The sequence below is a fragment of the Staurois parvus genome, unplaced genomic scaffold, assembly GCF_062004578.1.
Source record: "Staurois parvus isolate SC_StPar_1 unplaced genomic scaffold, SC_StPar_1.0 ptg000381l, whole genome shotgun sequence".
In the NCBI taxonomy this organism is placed as follows: Eukaryota; Metazoa; Chordata; class Amphibia; order Anura; family Ranidae; genus Staurois; species Staurois parvus.
The window spans coordinates 712,350-732,573 of NW_028318177.1; the positions used below are offsets into that span (position 1 = coordinate 712,350).

Consider the following 20,224-nt stretch of genomic DNA (forward strand, 5'->3'; position numbering starts at 1 on the left):
TTTTTTCTTTTCATTTCACATTGGCATGGTTTTTTTCCATGTTCTATAAACTGTAGAAAAATGCGGTGAAATGGAAAGCAATGATTTACCCAAGTTTTATCACAATACATTTAGTACACTCTATTTCTATGACATGATCAATTTTCCCCCATTTATTGCTTTATCATATTTGAAAACCGCCCCATTGTTTAAGAAGCTAATATTTTATTCAACTTTTATGAAGTAGACATCCTCAGATTGTCATGGATTTTAACGGCTTCTTAGCATTGATGGACAGCATAATGCAATGGTTTTGTGTCATTGCTTACTATACCCTACAGTGAGTTTACTATTTCTAACATTGAAAAGTTGTCAAAACTACAACTGAATACATTCCAGTAAGAATAGCCCTGTGGTGATATGTCTATTGTTAACTGATGTTTTGAACTAACATGTTTAGCAACCTGTACTAAAGTCTACATCTTGATGAAAGCCTCCAGTTACAACAATAAACTAGGTGAAAGGGTGACATGGTCTTCTAAACAGAACAACAGTACAAAGGGCAAAATTCTGATTCAGTTGGTTACTTTTCCACTTTACAAAAAAAAAAAAACTTGACTGGTGGTGACTCAATATTCAGAGCCAGTGTTATGTAGCTACAATAATCTCCTCTAAGAAAACCCCTAATGATAAGCTATGACCAAATATTGTGACCGTGAGCACTCTTGACCAGGAGCAATGTGTTGTGATAAAATTAATTGACGCAATGTGCAAAACAACAATATTCAAAAATAAATGTAAGTCCATGTGCATACATGAAACATTTCCTTGTAAATGGTAAGTTAATTCATAACTTATCCACTTGATGTGAAAGTCCATTCACAGTATCATTCAAACCAAAGTCCTACATCCAAGTGTGTAATCAATAATCCCCCACCACAGCTTCCTGGAATGCATGCCGAAGCCACCACCTTGACAGTACAGATATAAGTTTACTAGCATCAAATGACCCCTAATTAAAGAGATGTCACTAATGGCTCAAAAAATGATCCTCAGGACCGTATCACTCTCGCTGCTGTTATTCAGCAGCATCCACAGATATTCTTCTAGGTATCTTCCTCCCAGCAATATCCATCTAGCACTCAGAAGGCAACATAAAAACAAATGCTCCACATACCATAAAATCCTTAAAATATTCATTAAATCTAATAAAATGCACTCACAAGCATCTAAAAACTATTTTGCAATGAAACAATCTAGCCGGCAAACAAAGCGATTCTACTGTCACTTCTAGTTTACGTGATGATGTCAGCATGCCGCTCCATTCTACGCATTTCATCACAACTGACTTCTTCTGTGGCTCTGCATGAATTTATTTTAGAGCAACACATTGTTTACATAGGTACATTAACTTTACACATAACAATTCACCAAACCATGCCACACAGACATCTATAGGTAACTGTCATGTTTCACAAGACTGTCATACTGACTGTCATATGCCTTTAAGTGTTTTCTTTATTTTGTCTCTGCTCCTCTCTTTCCTTTGGTTTAGTTAATGCTGTATAGATAGCCCTCTCCCTTTCCCAGAGATGCATTGCAGCTCTAGCCTCATGTCATGGAGCAAGAAACATTATGATCTTTTGACCTATCGAATGCTCATTGTTGTAAGATTCTCTCAGTTTATGGAATAAACTTCACAAGATCTACAAGATGTCTTATCGATTGAGTCACTGACTGTGGTATCCAGCTGAGGTTGACGTTATCGCTATATCATCACAACTGTAAGTTACAGAGATCACACTATCAATGCTTAGATTGGAGAGACAGAACAGTAACCCTTGTGAAACATGGGTGCATGGCTCTACAGTAGTATCCTACATTATCCAGTGATGAAGAGAAAACCTGTAGATCAAGTAGATTCTAAAGCAGGATTTATTGAAGTCCCATATCAGCAAAAAAGTTACATCAACATTTAGAGTGCACCGTGGCCCCCTTTATTTCCAAGGTGACAGACAGGGACTCTGGCTTCAGAATCTACTCGGTGTGCTGGTTTATACTTCATCATGGTCAGTGAGCCTTCCTGTACATTTTCACTTCCAGGAGATCCACCATAGTATAGTGTGTCATAAGGGAATACATATTTTGAGATATTTTTATGGAGTCTAAAGTAATTTTTATGTGGCATTCACTTATTTTACTGCTTGCTTTTCCATGTTTTTGTAATTGTAATAATTATATAGATTAGCTACTAGAGAGAACTTTCAGTTGCTCAGTGCAGCCATTCTGTATTTGTGTGACAACTGTGTGCATGGATATTTATAATGGATATCGCGCGAATGGATATATATCACAAGGATGGATGGATATTTACATGGTATTGTGTGTCCATGAGTATATATAAAATATAGTGAGTGCATGGGTATGTACTGTATAATGTAGAATGTGTGCAAGTGTATGTATTATGTATAGTGAGTGCATGGGTATGTCTAATAAATAGTGAGTGCATGGGTATGTATAAGACATTGTGTTTGCTTGGGTATGTACTGTATATTGGGTAGCTGTGTTCATAGGTATGTATAATGTATATTGTATACATGGATATGTATAATTTATAGCATGTGCATGGGTAGGTATAAAGTATATTGCGTGAACAGGTATGTATATTGTATACTGTGATAATAAATAGTGTGATCATGAGTATGTATAATGTATAGTGTGTACATGTATATGTATGATTTATAGCATGGGCATAGCAATGTTTAAAGTGATTCTAAAGTTTCAGTTTTTGTTTTGTTTTCTTTTAATAACAAACATGTCATACTTTCCTGCCATGTGTAATGGTTTTGCACAGAGCAGCCCCAATCCTCCTCTTCTCGGGTCCCCCGCTGATTCTCCTGACTCTTCCTCCTTGACCAGTGCCCCCAGTAGCAAGCACTTGTGCACTATTGGGGCCACTGGTGTGTGCTTGCTCCCAAGCCCGGCCCTATGCGTCCATAAGACACATAGAGCCATGGGTTGACCCCGCACCTGCTCTCTCCTCATTGGCTCACTGGCTATCATTGGCTCACTGGCTCCCACTGCTGTGTCTCAGCCAATGAGGAAAGAGAGACCTGGGACAGTCTAGGCTCCCCTACATATCACTGGATAAGAGGGGGCTGAAGGGGGGAGCTGTACACAGGTTTTTTGCCTTCAAGCATAGATTGCTTAAAAAACTATCAGCCTTTACAACTACTTTAATGTATAGTGTGTACATTGGCATTTTTATTTTACAAAGTTTTATTGGGTTTTTTAAATTTTTACAAAGGAACAGTAAACAGAGAGTAAAGAAGTAAAGAAGAGTGAACAGAGAATCCAGATGAGGCATACAACATGAAAGATGTCTACATGGGCATTTTTAATGTGTAGTGTGTATGTTTGTATACAAAGTGTTTACAAAAGTATGAACAAATAGAAATTTATGTTCCTCAAAGAATTCTTGTTATAATGCCCAGCTTCCCAAAGCATTTCAGGCAACACACTACAGCCATGCTGAAACCACCCTCACCTTTGTCATTCCTTTAGAATAGCATATTAATAATAACATAAAGGCAATAGGTTTATAAAGTATCAATGAGTCTGATCACCCTCCCTTTTTTTAAACTTTGTAACTTTGCCCCTATTGTCTCACAGCAAACATCACTGGGGGAATCAATGGTGGAGAAGGATCTGGGGGTTCTGGTAGATCACAAGCTTAATAATGGCATGCAATGCCAGGCTGTGGTTTCTAAATCGAGCAAAATCCTCTCTTGTATTAAAAGAGGTATAAACTCCAGAGAGAGAGAGATATCATTTCCCCTGGTACAAATCGTTAGTAAGACCTCATCTGGAATGTGCAGTTCAGTTTTGGGCACCAATTCACAAAAAGAACATTGGGGAACTGGAGAAAGTACAGAGTAGGGCAACCAAACTGATACGAGGCATGGAGGAGCTCAGCTATGAGGAAAGATTAGGGGAACTGAAAGTATTCTCTCTTGAGAAGAGGAGATTAAGTGGGGATATGATCAACATGTATACAGTAAATACAACAGTGGTTCATATAGTGAACTCGGTGTAGAGTGATTCACCCTGAGGTCATCACAGAGGACAAGGGGGCACTCTTTACGTTTGGAGGAAAAGAGATTTAATCTCCAAATACGGAAAGGTTTCTTCACAGTAAGAACTGTGAAAATGTGGAATAGACTCCCTCAAGAGTTGAGTCTGGCCAGCTCAGTGAATTGCTTTAAAAAAGGCCTGGATTCTTTCTAGGATACACAGAATATAACTGGATACTAACATTTATAGGTAAAGTTGATCCAGGGAATATCTTGGGGGATCAGGAAGGAATTTTTCCCCTGCAGGAGCAAATTGGATTAGGTTTGCTGGGTTTTTTGCCTTCCTCTGGATCAACTGTGGGTATAGGATTATAACTTTTTTCTTTTTTTATAAATGGTTGAACTGGATGGACCTTTGTTTTTTTTCAGCCAGACTAACTATGTAACCTGAAACCTAGCCAAATCATGTGTGGAAGGATCAGATACAGTTTACACAAAACCTAACCCCTGAGATTTCCTGTGTTGAACATAATAAAACCATGCTGAAAATACAGCTATCAGACCATACCTAGATGACCATATATTTGTGGCAAAGTTTGGAATATGAAAAAGAAAAGTTTGCATGGTTATTACGGCGCTATATTAATACAGTATGTTTTCTCCCTCTTTCTCTGGGTTTGATAATTCAGTTTAGCAGGTGTGCTCCTTTTTGTTTTTCTTTACCAAACTGAAAGCACTTTTTTCAAAGATATGTGGGAATCTTGTTCAACCTTTTATTAGTGTTCTTAACCCTTTATAAATGTGAGAGAAACAACTAGCAAATAGGCTTCAAACACGAAAATTCCATGTGACCGCACAGCACATGATACCCCACTAAGTAGTTTAGTAGACAGAGTGCCTACTCACATCTGATCTCTGACCATACATGGTTAGATTTTTGTTCAAACATTTGTACGAAATTCTGAAAAATCATTCCAAGATGCCATCATTCAGTCTGCTAATTTCATTTGAAGGCTCTTCAAAATGTCATGCAGACCAGCTACGTGGATGGTTTCCCAGGCGAAGTTCTGATTTCTTGTATTGCTTATTAAATAAAAAAAAAAGAATAATGCAAAGCCAAGTTTCTATAACGCCTGTATGACAGCAATAAGTATACATGTGCAGCAGGGTGGGTGGGGATTAATGCCCAGCTGCTGCCCCCCAGAACTGTGATCAACCTGTCATGGACAGTTCAAGCACCGACAATCAGGAGTTGTCAGGACAGGCTTCCAATGATGTCAGCACTGTGCCACACAACTGAAAGCTCACATAGATTGGTCTGCCACTGCTGCCCTCACATGTTAGCTGTCATTCCCTCTCGCCGGGCACAAGTGAAGTGTGTGGAGTGGCTTAATGGACAGAAAAAGGGATGGAGAGGACACAGGCACTATGACGGGGCTGTAGAGCGACTGGTGGAGAGCCTGCCCACTGCTCAGGATACACAGGAGACTGTGACTGGCTGCAGTGCAGCCTTGGGAGGAACAGGCACTTGTGGGGGAGGTAGCCCCCAGAGAGACTGGACAGTATTGGAGATCTCTGTGGGATTACATGTAGGCAGGCGTGGTCTTTGTTCTCCACTCTAAGTGGTACTTAGCCACAGCAGTACTGCAGCTGGAGAGGAAGTCAAGAGAAACCTGGTTTGTCTATGGTTTCCTTGGTCCCCTGGGCTACACTGCATCCTGGTGACCCTGGTGGCCATCTTGGGTCAGCAGAACCTTTTAAGGTGCCTGCCCTTAGGTTTTGGGGTACTTTTGTGAGTGAATAGCATAGGGACAGTTACCCCGTCTGTCAGGGAGAGTGAATAGTGATAGGGATAGATTCCGAACGAGTAGGGACAGGCTAAGGACTTACCATCTTGTATCGGAATCTTCCCTAATGGGCCCTCCAGCCAGGCCACAATTCACCCTCAGAGACAGTCACTGTCGATGCATCAGAAACTGCTCCAATCTATAAGTTGCGTAGAACTGTGAATGTTGCCCAGCTGGGTGCCTTCCCACTGGGCTGCTTGCATCTTTGGACTATTACTTAAAGTGGAGCGCCACCCAAAAGGGGAAGTTCTGCTTTAAGCCTTTGTTCCCCGCTCCCCTTTGGGGAGCGGGTACCCAAATTTGACAGGTACCCGCTCCCACTTCGATCGCTTAGGTGATCGGAAGCAGAAGTTTCCCCCCACCCATGCCCCCCCTCCCTTCCCGTAGTCTTCTGGGACATGTGACAAGTCCCAAAAGACTACGGGGGCCATTCACAGCGTAGAACTTTTCGAGCATGCGCAATGGACACCCGGCTGTGAAGCCACAAGCTGTCACAGCCGGGTGCCCACACTGATGATGTCAGCACCAGGGAGAAAAGACAGCCGGTGAAACCAGCAGTGGTGAGGACACCGCTGGACCGAGGGACAGGTAAGTGTCTGTATTTTAAAAGTCAGCAGCTACAGTTTTTGTAGCTGATGACTTTTATTTTTTTTTTTTCAGGTGGAACTCTGCTTTAAATACAAATTTTGTTTATTGCAAACAGGCACAGTGTGTTTATTGCCGCTGCACCACGCTACACCCACCCACATACAAGTCCTAGAAGCTGAGTGCTAGAAAGAGAAGGAAAAGGAAGAAGAAGCCACAAGCCAGGGCTTGGGGCAGTCTCACATGGAAAGTGAGAGGTGACTGTTCGCCGCTGTGTCAGAGACTGGGCTGCCACATTTGCATGAAGGTCCCAGCAGTCAGATAAATCCAGCAGGCCGGAGGAAAGGGGCATTGCCGGTTCTGTAAGAGATCAACACTACAGGAACCAAGTCGCCACCAGCACCACTGGTTCCAGAAGGTTTAACTACAGACTGCATAGTAGTGAGAGGCTGCTGGCCACAACTTCCTTACCCACAAGTTAAAGGAACATTGTCACTTTACCTAGGGATACAGTTTGGGAACTTACACCCTGTATCATGGTATTCTCTTAAACCTGAGTGCTCCACCGCAGGAACTTTGGGCCCCAACTATTAAAACTACACTAGCCAGTGGGAAGGGTTTTGAGAGACTGGAATACCTTTTAGCTTCAAGCACCAACACTTTAATTTGGGGCCCTTCCCCAGATCCGGGGTTCAGTTGCAGAGACACTCATTGTTTGTAGTATTACACATGGTCTTTTTTTCTGTCATTGTTTATTTCTGTTGCAGTTATTATACTATTTCCTAAAAAGGTGTTTATCACAAATATATCCTACCCACTGAGCATTGGTGTGGCAAAGGGTGTGGCAATGCCAGGAAGGTCATTTCCATTCTGAATTTGGGACCTTTGCATCAGTGGCTCCTTCGGTGGTAAGCACTACATTTAGAAGTTGCAATTTGGAGGGCCCAAGGTCAGCAGTCAGCCGCTTGTAAAAGTAAGCAGTCATTTTTGGTCTCTCAAAACAAGCAAACACAAATAGCTTCCTTCACCAAAAATAAATGCAAACAGTCCATCCTGGTGAAGGGGCGGACTGACAACTCAAGGGGCCCTGGGGCAATAGGGGATCATGGGGCCCCTGTCTCCTCACCCACACTCAAAACATGCCCAAAAAAGCCTATGAAAAGTACCAGGGGCATCTCATAGGGCCCCCTACTGACCCCGTTCTTCGGGCAGTGCCCGAGTTCCCAAATGGTCAGTCCGCCCCTGTCCTGGTGTAATTAAGACCACATAATGGTTCACTGCCATTATCTCAGTCTCACACTTGGCTTAGGGCTCCTGTCTCTTTTATGGGGGGTTCAAGACAAGCCACAGGAGCTCATAAGACAAAGTGTAAGTCACCAGACATCCCACTCTTTCTCACAGCTGTGGACTACTCCACTCTACCTCATAGACGGGTACTGACTTCTTCCTACTGCTTTTCAAGCCTTCTGTAAAGGTGGGTTAATCCTTTTTGGGACTAAAGTTCCTCTATTTAGGGTTTGGAGGCTCTTTCCCACTCAAAGTCTCTCCAAGCCTCAGAATTATGGGTCCCTTATAAGGACTTACCAGTCCAGAGAGCACAGTAAATCAGTCCTCCTACCTTGGAACCCTACACCCTGTATAGGTGAGAACCTGAGTACTAAAAATGTCTCTTGAACTCTTCCTTAAAGGGTCCACAACCAAAATAGTGGGAAAATACATCTTCCGTCTCATCTCTGGTGTTCTGTATAAAGAATATTTACTTATATATATACAGTACACACTAGAATCTACCTATAGATCCAAATTTGCACACACTATACAGAATTCTTTATTTGTATTGTTATTTCATTCATTCCTTTACTTTGCATAATCTTCCAAAGCAATGGATGTCGATAACCACAAAAGTTCTAATTCCGGATGAAACTTTTCTTATCACATGTGCATTACAAAAAGTATACTTTTTCCAGATTGGGGACCACAATTACAGTTAGAATTGTATTTGTTAAAGTGTTATTAAACCCAGGACCCGGCATTCACTATATCTGGTCTCCCACAGTACACAGAACATGGAATTGCAATTATTTTAGTAACTATAAACTGCTAAATACCTTTTCTCATCAGCAGTATATAGCAGTCTTGTGACTTCTATCAGGTCCAGCTGAGCACTGATTAAAGCTTGTAGGAGTTTTCATTTTGCTCGAGGAGGATGCAGAACCCCTGACCTTCTGTCAGGACAGCGCTAATTGGCCCTGTGCTGATCACATGCACTTTCCCAAGAAAAAAAAAAAACCTCTCTAGCAATACACGCTAAACTGAGCATGTGCAGAAAGATTCCACATGATATGTCTTATCAGGAGATAAGAGGAAGACACTGGAAGAAGGGGAGGATCGGAGAAGTCAGGATCAAACAGCTGTTCTACACAATGCAGAGGAAATAACCCCTTAGGTTCCACAGTGAGTATAACAAGCATGCTTTACTACATACTGTATAAAGGCTGATTTTACTGTTGTGGGTTTAGTAACACTTTAAGATAAGAAATTATTCAATTTCAGATTTTAGATTTTCCTCGTTCTTGTGCTCAAAAGTAATTATAAATTTGTTCCATCAGCTATTAATAAAATTAAAGGATAAGTTCACCTTTTGTAACATGTTACATGTTACACCCATATTCAGGGTGTAACATGTAACATGTTACAGATGTGCCAGCCTCCGCACTCCCTGATCCCCCTGTGAATGTGAAAACTACAAGAATCGACAGCCTTTGCAGCTATCGGCTTGTATTTCTCAATGAACTACCAAGGCGCAGTTGAGCACTCTAGATAGTTCATTGAGCTTCCTATCAGAATGTAAATGCCTACCTATTGGAGATACGGGCAGACAGCTACACAGACAGTCTGCAGGATCATGGCATTACACTCACTATCTGCTGATCACGGGTGCAATGATTTACAAAATCCTAACAAAAAAATTATAAATGCCTATTTTTTTACCTGCAAAAAAATTGTATTTTTAACTTTTTTTTGTAAAGGTGAACTTATCTTTTAAAGGAACAATCTTCAAAGTGTAACATGTCTGTGAACAACCACTCTGTTTAACCCCTTCCCGACCCTTTACCAGGTTCTAAATGCCAGGAGGCAAAGGCAGGCATTCCAATCATGTGGATGCTGTGATTGGTAGTCACAGTGATCACATGATTGGAAAGCTCCCGATCTCAAGTATGCATCTGGTACCCACCAGGTTACTGTATCGGGAGCATGCAGGGAGTTCGCTCTCAGCACGGTAAAGCATATATGCGGCTGCACGGCATTAAAGCCCACTCACCGAGAGGCCGAATACATGTTGGTTAATAAATTACAAAACAGTGAGTCCCATAATGCGCAGTTATTTTGATTGAACATTTCATGGAAATGTGGCAGCCACAAGCTGGGAAGTTTTCAGGACTCACGTGACCCAACAATGGAAACTGTGTAGATGCAATTAATACACTGTATTGCCAAAAGTATTGGGACACCCCTCCAAATCATTGGATTCAGGTGTTCCAATCACCTCCATGGCCACAAGTGTATAAAATCAAGCACCTAGGCATGCAGACTGCTTCTACAAACATTTGTGAAAGAATGGGTCGCTCTCAGGAGCTCAGTGAATTCAAGAGTGGTACCGTGATAGGTTCCCATCTGTGTAAAAAGTCCATCCATGAAATTTCCTTGCTACTAAATATTCCACGGTCAGCTGTTAGTGGTATTATAATAAAGTGGAAGCAACTGGGAACAACAGCCACTCAGCCTCAAAGTGGTAGGCCATGTAAAATGACAGAGAGGGGTCAGCACATGCTGAGGTGCACAGTGCGCAGAAGTCGCCAACTGTCTGCAGAGTCAATAGCTAAAGAATTCCAAACTTGGTGTGGCCTTCAGATTAGCACAACCGTGCGTAGAGATCTTCATGGAATGGGTTTCCATGCCTGAGCAGCTGCATCCAAGCCGTACATCACCAAGTGCAATGCAAAGCGTCGGATGCAGTGGTGTAAAGCACGCAGCCACTGGACTCTAGAGCAGTGGAGATGTGCTCTCTGGAATGACGAATCAAGCTTTTCTGTCTGGCAATCTGATGGACGTGTCTGGGTTTGGCAGTTGCCAGGAGAATGGTACTTGCCTGACTGCATTGTGCCAAATGTAAAGTTTGGTGGAGGGGGGATTTGGTGTGGGGTTGTTTTTCAGGGGTTGGGCTTGGCCCCTTAGTTCCAGTGAAGGAAACTCTTAAAGTGTCAGCATACCAAGACATTTTGGACAATTTCATGCTCCCAACTTTGTGGGAACAGTTTGGGGATGGCCCCTTCCTGTTCACACATGACTGCACACCAGTGCACAAAGCAAGGTCCATAAAGACATGGATGAGTGAGTTCGGGGTGGAGGAACTTGACTGGCCTGCACAGTCCTGACCACAACCTGATAGAACACCTTTGGGATGAATTAGAGCAGAGACTGCGAGCCAGGCCTTCTCGTTCGGCATCAGTGCCTGACCTCACAAATGTGCTCTGGAAGAATGGTCAAACATTCCCATAGAGACACTCCTAAACCTTCCCATAGACACACTCCTAAACCTTCCCATAGACACCCTCCTATACCTTCCCATAGACACACTCCTAAACCTTCCCATAGACACCCTCCTTAACCTTCCCATAGACACCCTCCTAAACCTTCCCATAGACACCCTCCTATACCTTCCCATAGACACACTCCTATACCTTCCCATAGACACCCTCCTATACCTTCCCATAGTCAGACACACTCCTATACCTTCCCATAGACACCCTCCTAAACCTTCCCATAGACACCCTCCTATACCTTCCCATAGTCAGACACACTCCTATACCTTCCCATAGACACCCTCCTAAACCTTCCCATAGACACCCTCCTATACCTTCCCATAGACACACTCCTAAACCTTCCCATAGACACCCTCCTATACCTTCCCATAGACACACTCCTAAACCTTCCCATAGACACCCTCCTATACCTTCCCATAGACACACTCCTAAACCTTCCCATAGACACCCTCCTAAACCTTCCCATAGACACCCTCCTAAACCTTCCCATAGACACCCTCCTATACCTTCTCATAGACACACTCCTAAACCTTCCCATAGACACCCTCCTATACCTTCCCATAGACACACTCCTAAACCTTCCCATAGACACCCTCCTAAACCTTCCCATAGACACCCTCCTAAACCTTCCCATAGACACCCTCCTATACCTTCCCATAGACACACTCCTAAACCTTCCCATAGACACCCTCCTATACCTTCCCATAGACACACTCCTAAACCTTCCCATAGACACCCTCCTATACCTTCCCATAGACACACTCCTAAACCTTCCCATAGACACCCTCCTAAACCTTCCCATAGACACCCTCCTAAACCTTCCCATAGACACCCTCCTATACCTTCCCATAGACACCCTCCTAAACCTTCCCATAGACACCCTCCTATACCTTCCCATAGACACACTCCTAAACCTTCCCATAGACACCCTCCTAAACCTTCCCATAGACACCCTCCTAAACCTTCCCATAGACACCCTCCTATACCTTCCCATAGACACACTCCTAAACCTTCCCATAGACACCCTCCTAAACCTTCCCATAGACACCCTCCTAAACCTTCCCATAGACACCCTCCTAAACCTTCCCATAGACACACTCCTAAACCTTCCCATAGACACACTCCTAAACCTTCCCATAGACACCCTCCTAAACCTTGTGGACAGCCTTCCCAGAAGAGTTGAAGCTGTTATAGCTGCAAAGGGCGGGCCAACTCAATATTGAACCCTACGGACTAAGACTGGGGGGCCATTAAAGTTCATGTGCGTGTAAAGGCAGGCATCAGAGTATTTTTGGCAATATAGTGTATGAATTAACAGGCAGTTGAGCTGTGATTTTACCACTCCCCAGTCAGATGGGGCTGTTCACAAATGATGCATTGCTTTGCAATTATTTAGACTTTCCTTGCAGAGTTTGACAAAAGGGCCTATTATGGCCAATTGGAGTGTGCTGCAACTGCAAGCCAAATGCTTGGTTTGCAGATGCAGTGTGACACTTAAATTTAAAATTCCCCTTGGGATTTAAAAAAAAGCAGACACTCAAGAGGGGCAGGATCACCTCCTGAACACCTGACAGCCACTGCTCTACCACCCTCTGAAAAACGATCCACTACAGATTGCCTTTCAGAGGGCGGTATACGCTGCCACCCATGTGAAATAGCCCAAGTGATTTTTTCAGATCAAATCCCCAGTTTTAGAAATATACAGAGCTACAATGCATGTGGTGGTGGTGTCAAGGAAGGCATATTTCTCATCATATACAGCTGTGTCTATGGTAAATTCCAGGGGGAGTCAATTGAAAATGATCCCAGTGGGGCTCTAGGTCTCCATGGCCCCAATAGGCACAGATGAGTTAGAACATGTTACTGGAGCAAACAAGCACATGAAGAGGACATACTTGTTTCTGAACACCTTCCCACTGATAACACAGCTCAGAGGGAGAAGAATGCTTCCAACTGTGTATTTCTGGATAAACAGAGACAGACAATAAGTAAGCTCTCCTATGGCTGCTGAGTCAGGATCACAACTCCCTGTAGACTTCACTTAGTCTGGGGGCATCTGTTTTAATTAGCTGTTACTACAACGCTGTCGTTGCCATTATTATCCTCCACAGTGGCATAATTTTGCATAATAACCCCTTAATCACCTATCTGCGTATAATGAGGCAATCTCCATGTAATTGTACCTTTACAAAAGACATCATCACAAGCATACAGATTCATTATTAATTATAATATTATTGATCATCTTCATTTTATCCTGGCCAGACACAAAGATTTGTTTTTCTGATGTCGCTAGTCTTGAGTGTCTCATGGTAATATTTGCACATAGGAGAAGCAAATACAAACTAAGCCGTCCATAGGCAGATTGAAATTTTGATCCATCTATGGGCAGGCTGGTTGTACCGAAGTCAATCTGTTGATCAAATTCAGTTCAGCCTGTCGAGTATTTTCATACAATTACTGCCGTCAGCTATAGCCAGCAGCAGTAATCTTTGAGTTCTGGCAGCTGGGAAACCTTCCGCTGTCAGAATTCAATAGTGCAATGGGAGGGATTCCCCCATCAGTACTGAATGTGTTGATGGAGGGAATTGAGAGATTTTCTTTCCTTTTGCTTAATGTATGGCCAGCTTAATGCACACAATGCTGGTGTTGAATGATGTGTGTAAAGGGTTGCATGCAGTCATTTATAAAAGCTGTTTTTTTAGTCACAAGCATTGCACAACAGTAAAAATGTAGGTAATAGTGGTGCATTACTAGGGCGCTCATTTTTTTTAACTTAACCACTTGCTCTCCAGAGGATTTACTCCCCTTCCTGACCAGGCCATTTTTTGTGATACGGCACTGTGTTACTTTAACTGACAATTGTGCGGTCATGCAACGCTGCACTAAAATGAAATTTATGTCCTTTTCTTCCCACAAATAGAGCTTTCTTTTGGTGGTAAATGATTGCCTCTGTGTTTTTTATTTTTTACGCTATAAAAAAAAAAGGCTGACAATTTTGAGAAAAAAAACTTTATTTTTTACTTTTTTCTATTAAATATGTCTAGTAAAAAACATTTAAAAAATCAAATTTCATCATAAATGTAGGACAAAATGTATTCTGCTACATATCTTTGCTTAAAAAAATCCCATAACGTGTAAATTAATTGGTTAACGTGAAAGTTATAGCATCTACAAATGGCGGTATATACACTATACTGGAATTTTTTTTTATACTAGTAATGGTGGCGATCAGTGACTTATAGCGGGACTGCGGGATTGTGGCGGGCATTCTGACACTGGGGGGAACTGACTAACTGCCACTGACATTCCCAGTGACACTAACAAAGTGATCAGTGCTAATAAAAAAGCACTGACACTGTACTAATGACACTGGGCAGGAAGGGGTTAACATCTGGGGGAAATTAAAGGGTTAACTGCGTGCTGTGTGTGTGTGTATTTTGCACTGTAAGCACACTGCTTTGTATGGCTTTGCTACGCAGAGCCATACAAAGCAGTGTGTAGGAGCTGACAGTGGAGAGATCTGTATTGTTTACATACAGGTCTCTCCCCCGTCCGTGAAACACGGTGATCGCTGGGTGCCGGCGGGGAATCACTGACTGGGACCCGATGATTGAGAGCTTAGGGCGCTAATGGTGGCGTAGGTAGGGCACGTGCCCCCTACCTGGAAATGCAAAATCATGTGTATATATGTGTGTGTGATTTTGCGCACTCCTGCCGCCCTGTAGCGGTATTTTTGCTATAGGGTGGTGCGAAAGCCGTGAAATACAAATACTAAATTATAGGCAGCACGGTGTATTTTTTTTTATTTAAAAAGGCTTCAGTTAAAAGTAAATAGAGCATGAATAAAATGTAAAGATAATAAAACTAAAGTTACTGTAAAAAATAAACTTAGCCTATCTTAAAATGTAACTTTGGTGAGACTCATTCATGTTCATTCACAGTTTTTTCCATGTCTAGATAGTAATTGGTCCAGTGCAGAAGTCCATCATGAAAGCAGAACAACTGGTATTACAGACTGGCCCAAATGGGTGGATTAAGTTCTGGCCAGTGTAAGTATTATGTAGGGCAGAGTACACGGGTCACTAGTATGTAGAGCAGTGTACAGGGGTCATTAGTATGCAGGGTACTGTTCAGGGGTCAATAGTATGTAGAGAAGTGTAATGGGGTCACTAGTATGTAGGGCAGTGTACAGGGGTCATTAGTATGCAAGGTAGTGTTCAGGGGTCGATAGTATGTAGGGCAGTGTACTGGGGTCACTAGTGTGTAGGGAAGTGTACAGGAGTCACTATTATGTAGGGTAGTGTACAGGGGTCATTATTATGTAGGGTATTATTATGAAGAATATATTTAAAAAATATATATTTTTAAATATATATATATTTTTAAATATATTCTTCTGATTTTTTTTAACATAAAGTAACTAAAAAAGTTATTTTAACATATTTTCCCATATATTTCTAAATGCATTCCAAAAATGTAGATTTGTATTTTTAAAAACACAGTATATTTGAAATGTATTTTTAAAAATATTTTTCATATATTTTGTAATAAAAACACATTTCAACATGCAGTATCTATCTATCTATCTATCTATCTATCTATATATTTATATATATAGTATTTCAAATATATGGCAATATATTTGGGAAGAATATTTTTAAAATATATTTTTCCTCCATGTGGGAGAGAAAGAGCAGGGAGATGACAGCAGCAGTGTTCTGGCTGTGGGACACAGTACAGATCCACAGAACGCTAGGACTGTTACATTCTGAGACTGTCCTGTGGAATCCGGGACTGTTGGGAGACGTGTAAGATGGTAAGTGATGTGAATGTACAATATGTAAAGTGCTGAGTAAATTGTTGGCCTTATGGAAGTATCTATTACAATAATGTTTTCAGGGCAAATGTCTATTTTGCTAATTCTCCTGCAGCTCTGTAGTTGAAGGAAAACAGATTAGTGGAAGAAGAACTGTTCTAGAGCAGTGGTCTCCAAACTGTGGCCTTTTGTTTGCCATTATCTGGCCTTTGGGGCACTATTCCTCCCTCTGACATTAACAATGGGGCATAATTCCTGCCACTGACACCATCAATGGGACACTATTCCTCCCAATGACACCATTGATGGGGCACTATTCCTCCCGCTGACATCAATAGAGGGACACTATCCCTCCTACAGACACCAATGATAGTGCACCGTTCCTCTTACTGACACCAATGATGGGGCACAATTCCTTTCACTGACACCAATAATGGGGCATTGTTACAGAGAGGACGTTTTCTACTTCCACTGACCACAGTTCGGCCCCTCTAAAGTCTGAAGGATAGTAAACTGGCCCTTTGTTTAGAAAGTTTGGAGACCCCTATTCTAGAAGTAGCATACACAGGTGCTGAAACAGTGGCCCTTTCAACTTCTTGGCTAGCTCTCGACGGTCCATTGAGTGCCATGAGCAGTGTTCCTCCTGTGCCGTTAGCATTCCTTCCAAACTGAATGGTTTACAATTCAGTAAGAAGTCATCATCTAAAAGTGTCTGATAAAAGAATTATGTTGCCCATAGCATATATTGTTGCCACCTGGCCAGTCCTTTACCAGTCAGACCAGTAAAAACTGGGTATTGCGTCCAGTGGTTAGTGCAATGGGCGAACGCAGCTAAACATGCTTACACCTGAGGATGTACATCCCTGGACACAGACTGCTTCCAGTCTGGAATACCTTTGTATGTGTACACGTTTACTCTCAGAGCTACCCATACAGGGAGGTATACACAACACCCACCTTGAACAACACCCCAAACACAGATCGTACACGCAGTATGTTTGCCTGCATCTGATCGCATTGTACCGCAGTACCATGCTATCCGGTTGTAGTGTGTTTTTTAAAAGTGGTGCACACACTACTTTTGGTGTGATCAGTGCAATTTCAGCCCATTCATTCCATCACACTGAATTGCACAGGAACGTGGAGCACATGCACGTAGGATGCATGGTGCATGTCACATCGCCAGTTAGCAGTATACAAACATCCAGTGACAGGATGCATCCCACATGCAGGTGTGAGACACTAGCCCATATCACAGTGTCAGTTAGCAGTACACACACATCCAGTGACCAGATTCCTCATATAGGGCACTGGCCCATGTCACATTGTCATTTGTCAGGAACTGCATCCCACATGTAGGGCACTGGCCCAGTCACATTGTCAGTTGTCAGTGGATGTATCCCACATGTAGGGCACTGGCCCATGTCACATTGTCAGTTGTCAGGAACTGCATCCCACATGTAGGGCACTGGCCCATGTCACATTGTCAGTTGTCAGGAACTGCATCCCACATGTAGGGCACTGGCCCATGTCACATTGTCAGTTGTCAGGGAATGCATCATGCATGTAGGGCACGGGCCCATGTCACATTGTAAGTTGTCAGTGGATGTATCCCACAGGTTGGTCCACTGGCCCATGTCACATTGTCAGTTGTCAGTGGATGCATCCCACAGGTAGGGCACTGGCCCACGTCACATTGTCAGTTGTCAGTGGATGCATCCTACTGGTAGGGCACTGGCCCACGTCACATTGTCAGTTGTCAGTGGATGCATCCCACAGGTAGGGCACTGGCCCACGTCACATTGTCAGTTGTCAGTGGATGTATCCCACAGGTAGGGCACTGGCCCACGTCACTTTGTCAGTTGTCAATGGATGCATTCCACAGGTAGGGCACTGGCCCATGTCACATTGTCAGTTGTCAGTGGATATATCCCACAGGTAGGGCACTGGCCCATGTCACATTGTCAGTTGTTAGTGGATGCATCCTACTGGTAGGGCACTGGCCCATGTCACATTGTCAGTTCTCAGTGGATGCATTCCACAGGTAGGGCACTGGCCCATGTCACATTGTCAGTTGTCAGTGGATGTATCCCACAGGTAGGGCACTGGCCCACATCACATTGTCAGTTGTCAGTGGATGTATCCCACAGGTAGGGCACTGGCCCATGTCACATTGTCAGTTGTCAGTGGATGCATCTCACATGTAGGGCACTGGCCCACGTCACATTGTCAGTTGTCAGTGGATGCATTCCACAGGTAGGGCACTGGCCCATGTCACATTGTCAGTTGTCAGTGGATGTATCCCACAGGTAGGGCACTGGCCCATGTCACATTGTCAGTTGTCAGTGGATGTATCCCACAGGTAGGGCACTGGCCCATGTCACATTGTCAGTTGTCAGTGGATGCATCCTACTGGTAGGGCACTGGCTCATGTCACATTGTCAGTTGTCAGTTGATATATCCCACAGGTAGGGCACTGGCCCATGTCACATTGTCAGTTGTTAGTCGATGTATCCCACAGGTAGGGCACTGGCCCACGTCACATTGTCAGTTGTCAGTAGATGCATTCAACAGGTAGGGCACTGGCCCACGTCACATTGTCAGTTGTCAGTAGATGCATTCAACAGGTAGGGCACTGGCCCATGTCACATTGCCAGTTGTCAGTGGATGCATCTCACATGTAGGGCACTGGCCCACGTCACATTGTCAGTTGTCAGTGGATGCATTCCACAGGTAGGGCACTGGCCCATGTCACATTGTCAGTTGTCAGTCGATGTATCCCACAGGTAGGGCACTGGCCCACATCACGTTGTCAGTTGTCAGTAGATGCATTCAACAGGTAGGGCACTGGCCCTTGTCACATTGTCAGTGGATGCATCCCACAGGTAGGGCACTGGCCCATGTCACATTGTCAGTGGATGCATCCCACAGGTAGGGCACTGGCCCATGTCACATTGTCAGTAGTCAGTTGATATATCCCACAGGTAGGGCACTGGCCCATGTCACATTATCAGTTCTCAGTGGATATATCCCACATGTAGGGCACTGGCCCATGTCACATTGTCAGTTGTCAGTGGATGTATCCCACAGGTAGGGCACTGGCCCATGTCACATTGTCAGTTGTCAGTGGATGTATCTCACAGGTAGGGCTCTGGCCCATGTCACATTGTCAGTTGTTAGTGGATGCATTCCACAGGTAGGGCACTGGCCCATATCACATTGTCAGTTGTCAGTGGATGCATCCCACAGGTAGGGCACTGGCCCATGTCACATTGTCAGTTGTCAGTGGATGTATCTCACAGGTAGGGCAGTGGCCCACGTCACATTGTCAGTTAGCACACAGTACAGTACACAATGACCGGACGCCACTTGTAGGGCCCTGACCAATGTCACATGAAAAGAGAGCTGCACTCACCTGGCTCTGCGAGGATGACCTTTGCCCCGCTGCATCTGAAGCAGTGCAGAAATGACTGGGCTCTGATGTTGTTATTGAGGCAGGCTATTGAGCAGCCCAGTTTGGCCACCCCGAGCCATATCCAGATATAAGCGGGGGCATTGTTCATGAATAGGGCCACACAGTCCCCTGACTTAACCCCAGCATGCTTGCGCAGGGCTCTGGCCGTCTGGTTGCTGAGTTTGTCTATTTCGGCGTAGGTGTACACCTCATCCTGGTAAAGGATAAAGGGTTTGTCAGGACACGTCTCCACCTTCTCCAGGAATAGGTCCACAATGGTGTAGGCTGGGGTCTTGTTGGAACGCTTCCTGGTCCTGATACCGAAGCGAGATACAGTGATGAAATTGGCGATGTCCTGGAAGATGTATGGAAAGATGAAGCTGATGAGGAGAGGCAGCAGCAGCAGCCCGGGGAGGGCGGTGAAGAACACAGTGATCATGAGCGGGGTTTAGAGATGGAGCTTAGGAGAAATTAGCCTTTGCACTTGATCTGCCTGCCTTTGTGTGCGCTATTAACCATGTCTGAGAGCTCAGCTGACAGCAACCAAAACTCTACGGGGAGGAGGAGGAGGGACAGGACTCAGGGACAGGTACAGAGTGACATCCTCCTGGATCTCCTCCCACTTCTCACACAGCAACAGGTAATGTTCAACCCACCTGTATACACGTTACACAGCGAGCATGACAATCTACCTGTATACACGTTACACAGCGAGTATGACAATCTACCTGTATACACGTTACACAGCAAACATGACAATCTATCTGCATACACGTTACACAGCGAACATGACAATCTACCTGTATACACGTTACACAGCGAGTATGACAATCTACCTGTACACACGTTACACAGCGAGCATG

The 20,224-nt window shown here is 43.7% G+C and overlaps 1 protein-coding gene across 1 annotated transcript in view; it reads right to left on the reverse strand.

Annotated features, from left to right (window-relative positions):
• The window catches only part of SLC27A2 (solute carrier family 27 member 2), an 89,205-nt gene extending 69,298 nt beyond the window's left edge, over nt 1–19,907 (reverse strand). The window contains exon 1 of the mRNA XM_089685702.1: nt 19,323–19,907. Coding sequence (XP_089541828.1) covers nt 19,323–19,800 — 478 coding nt within the window. The 5' untranslated portion in view covers nt 19,801–19,907. The remainder of the gene's footprint in view (nt 1–19,322) is intronic.
• Between the last annotated feature and the right edge of the window lie 317 nt (nt 19,908–20,224).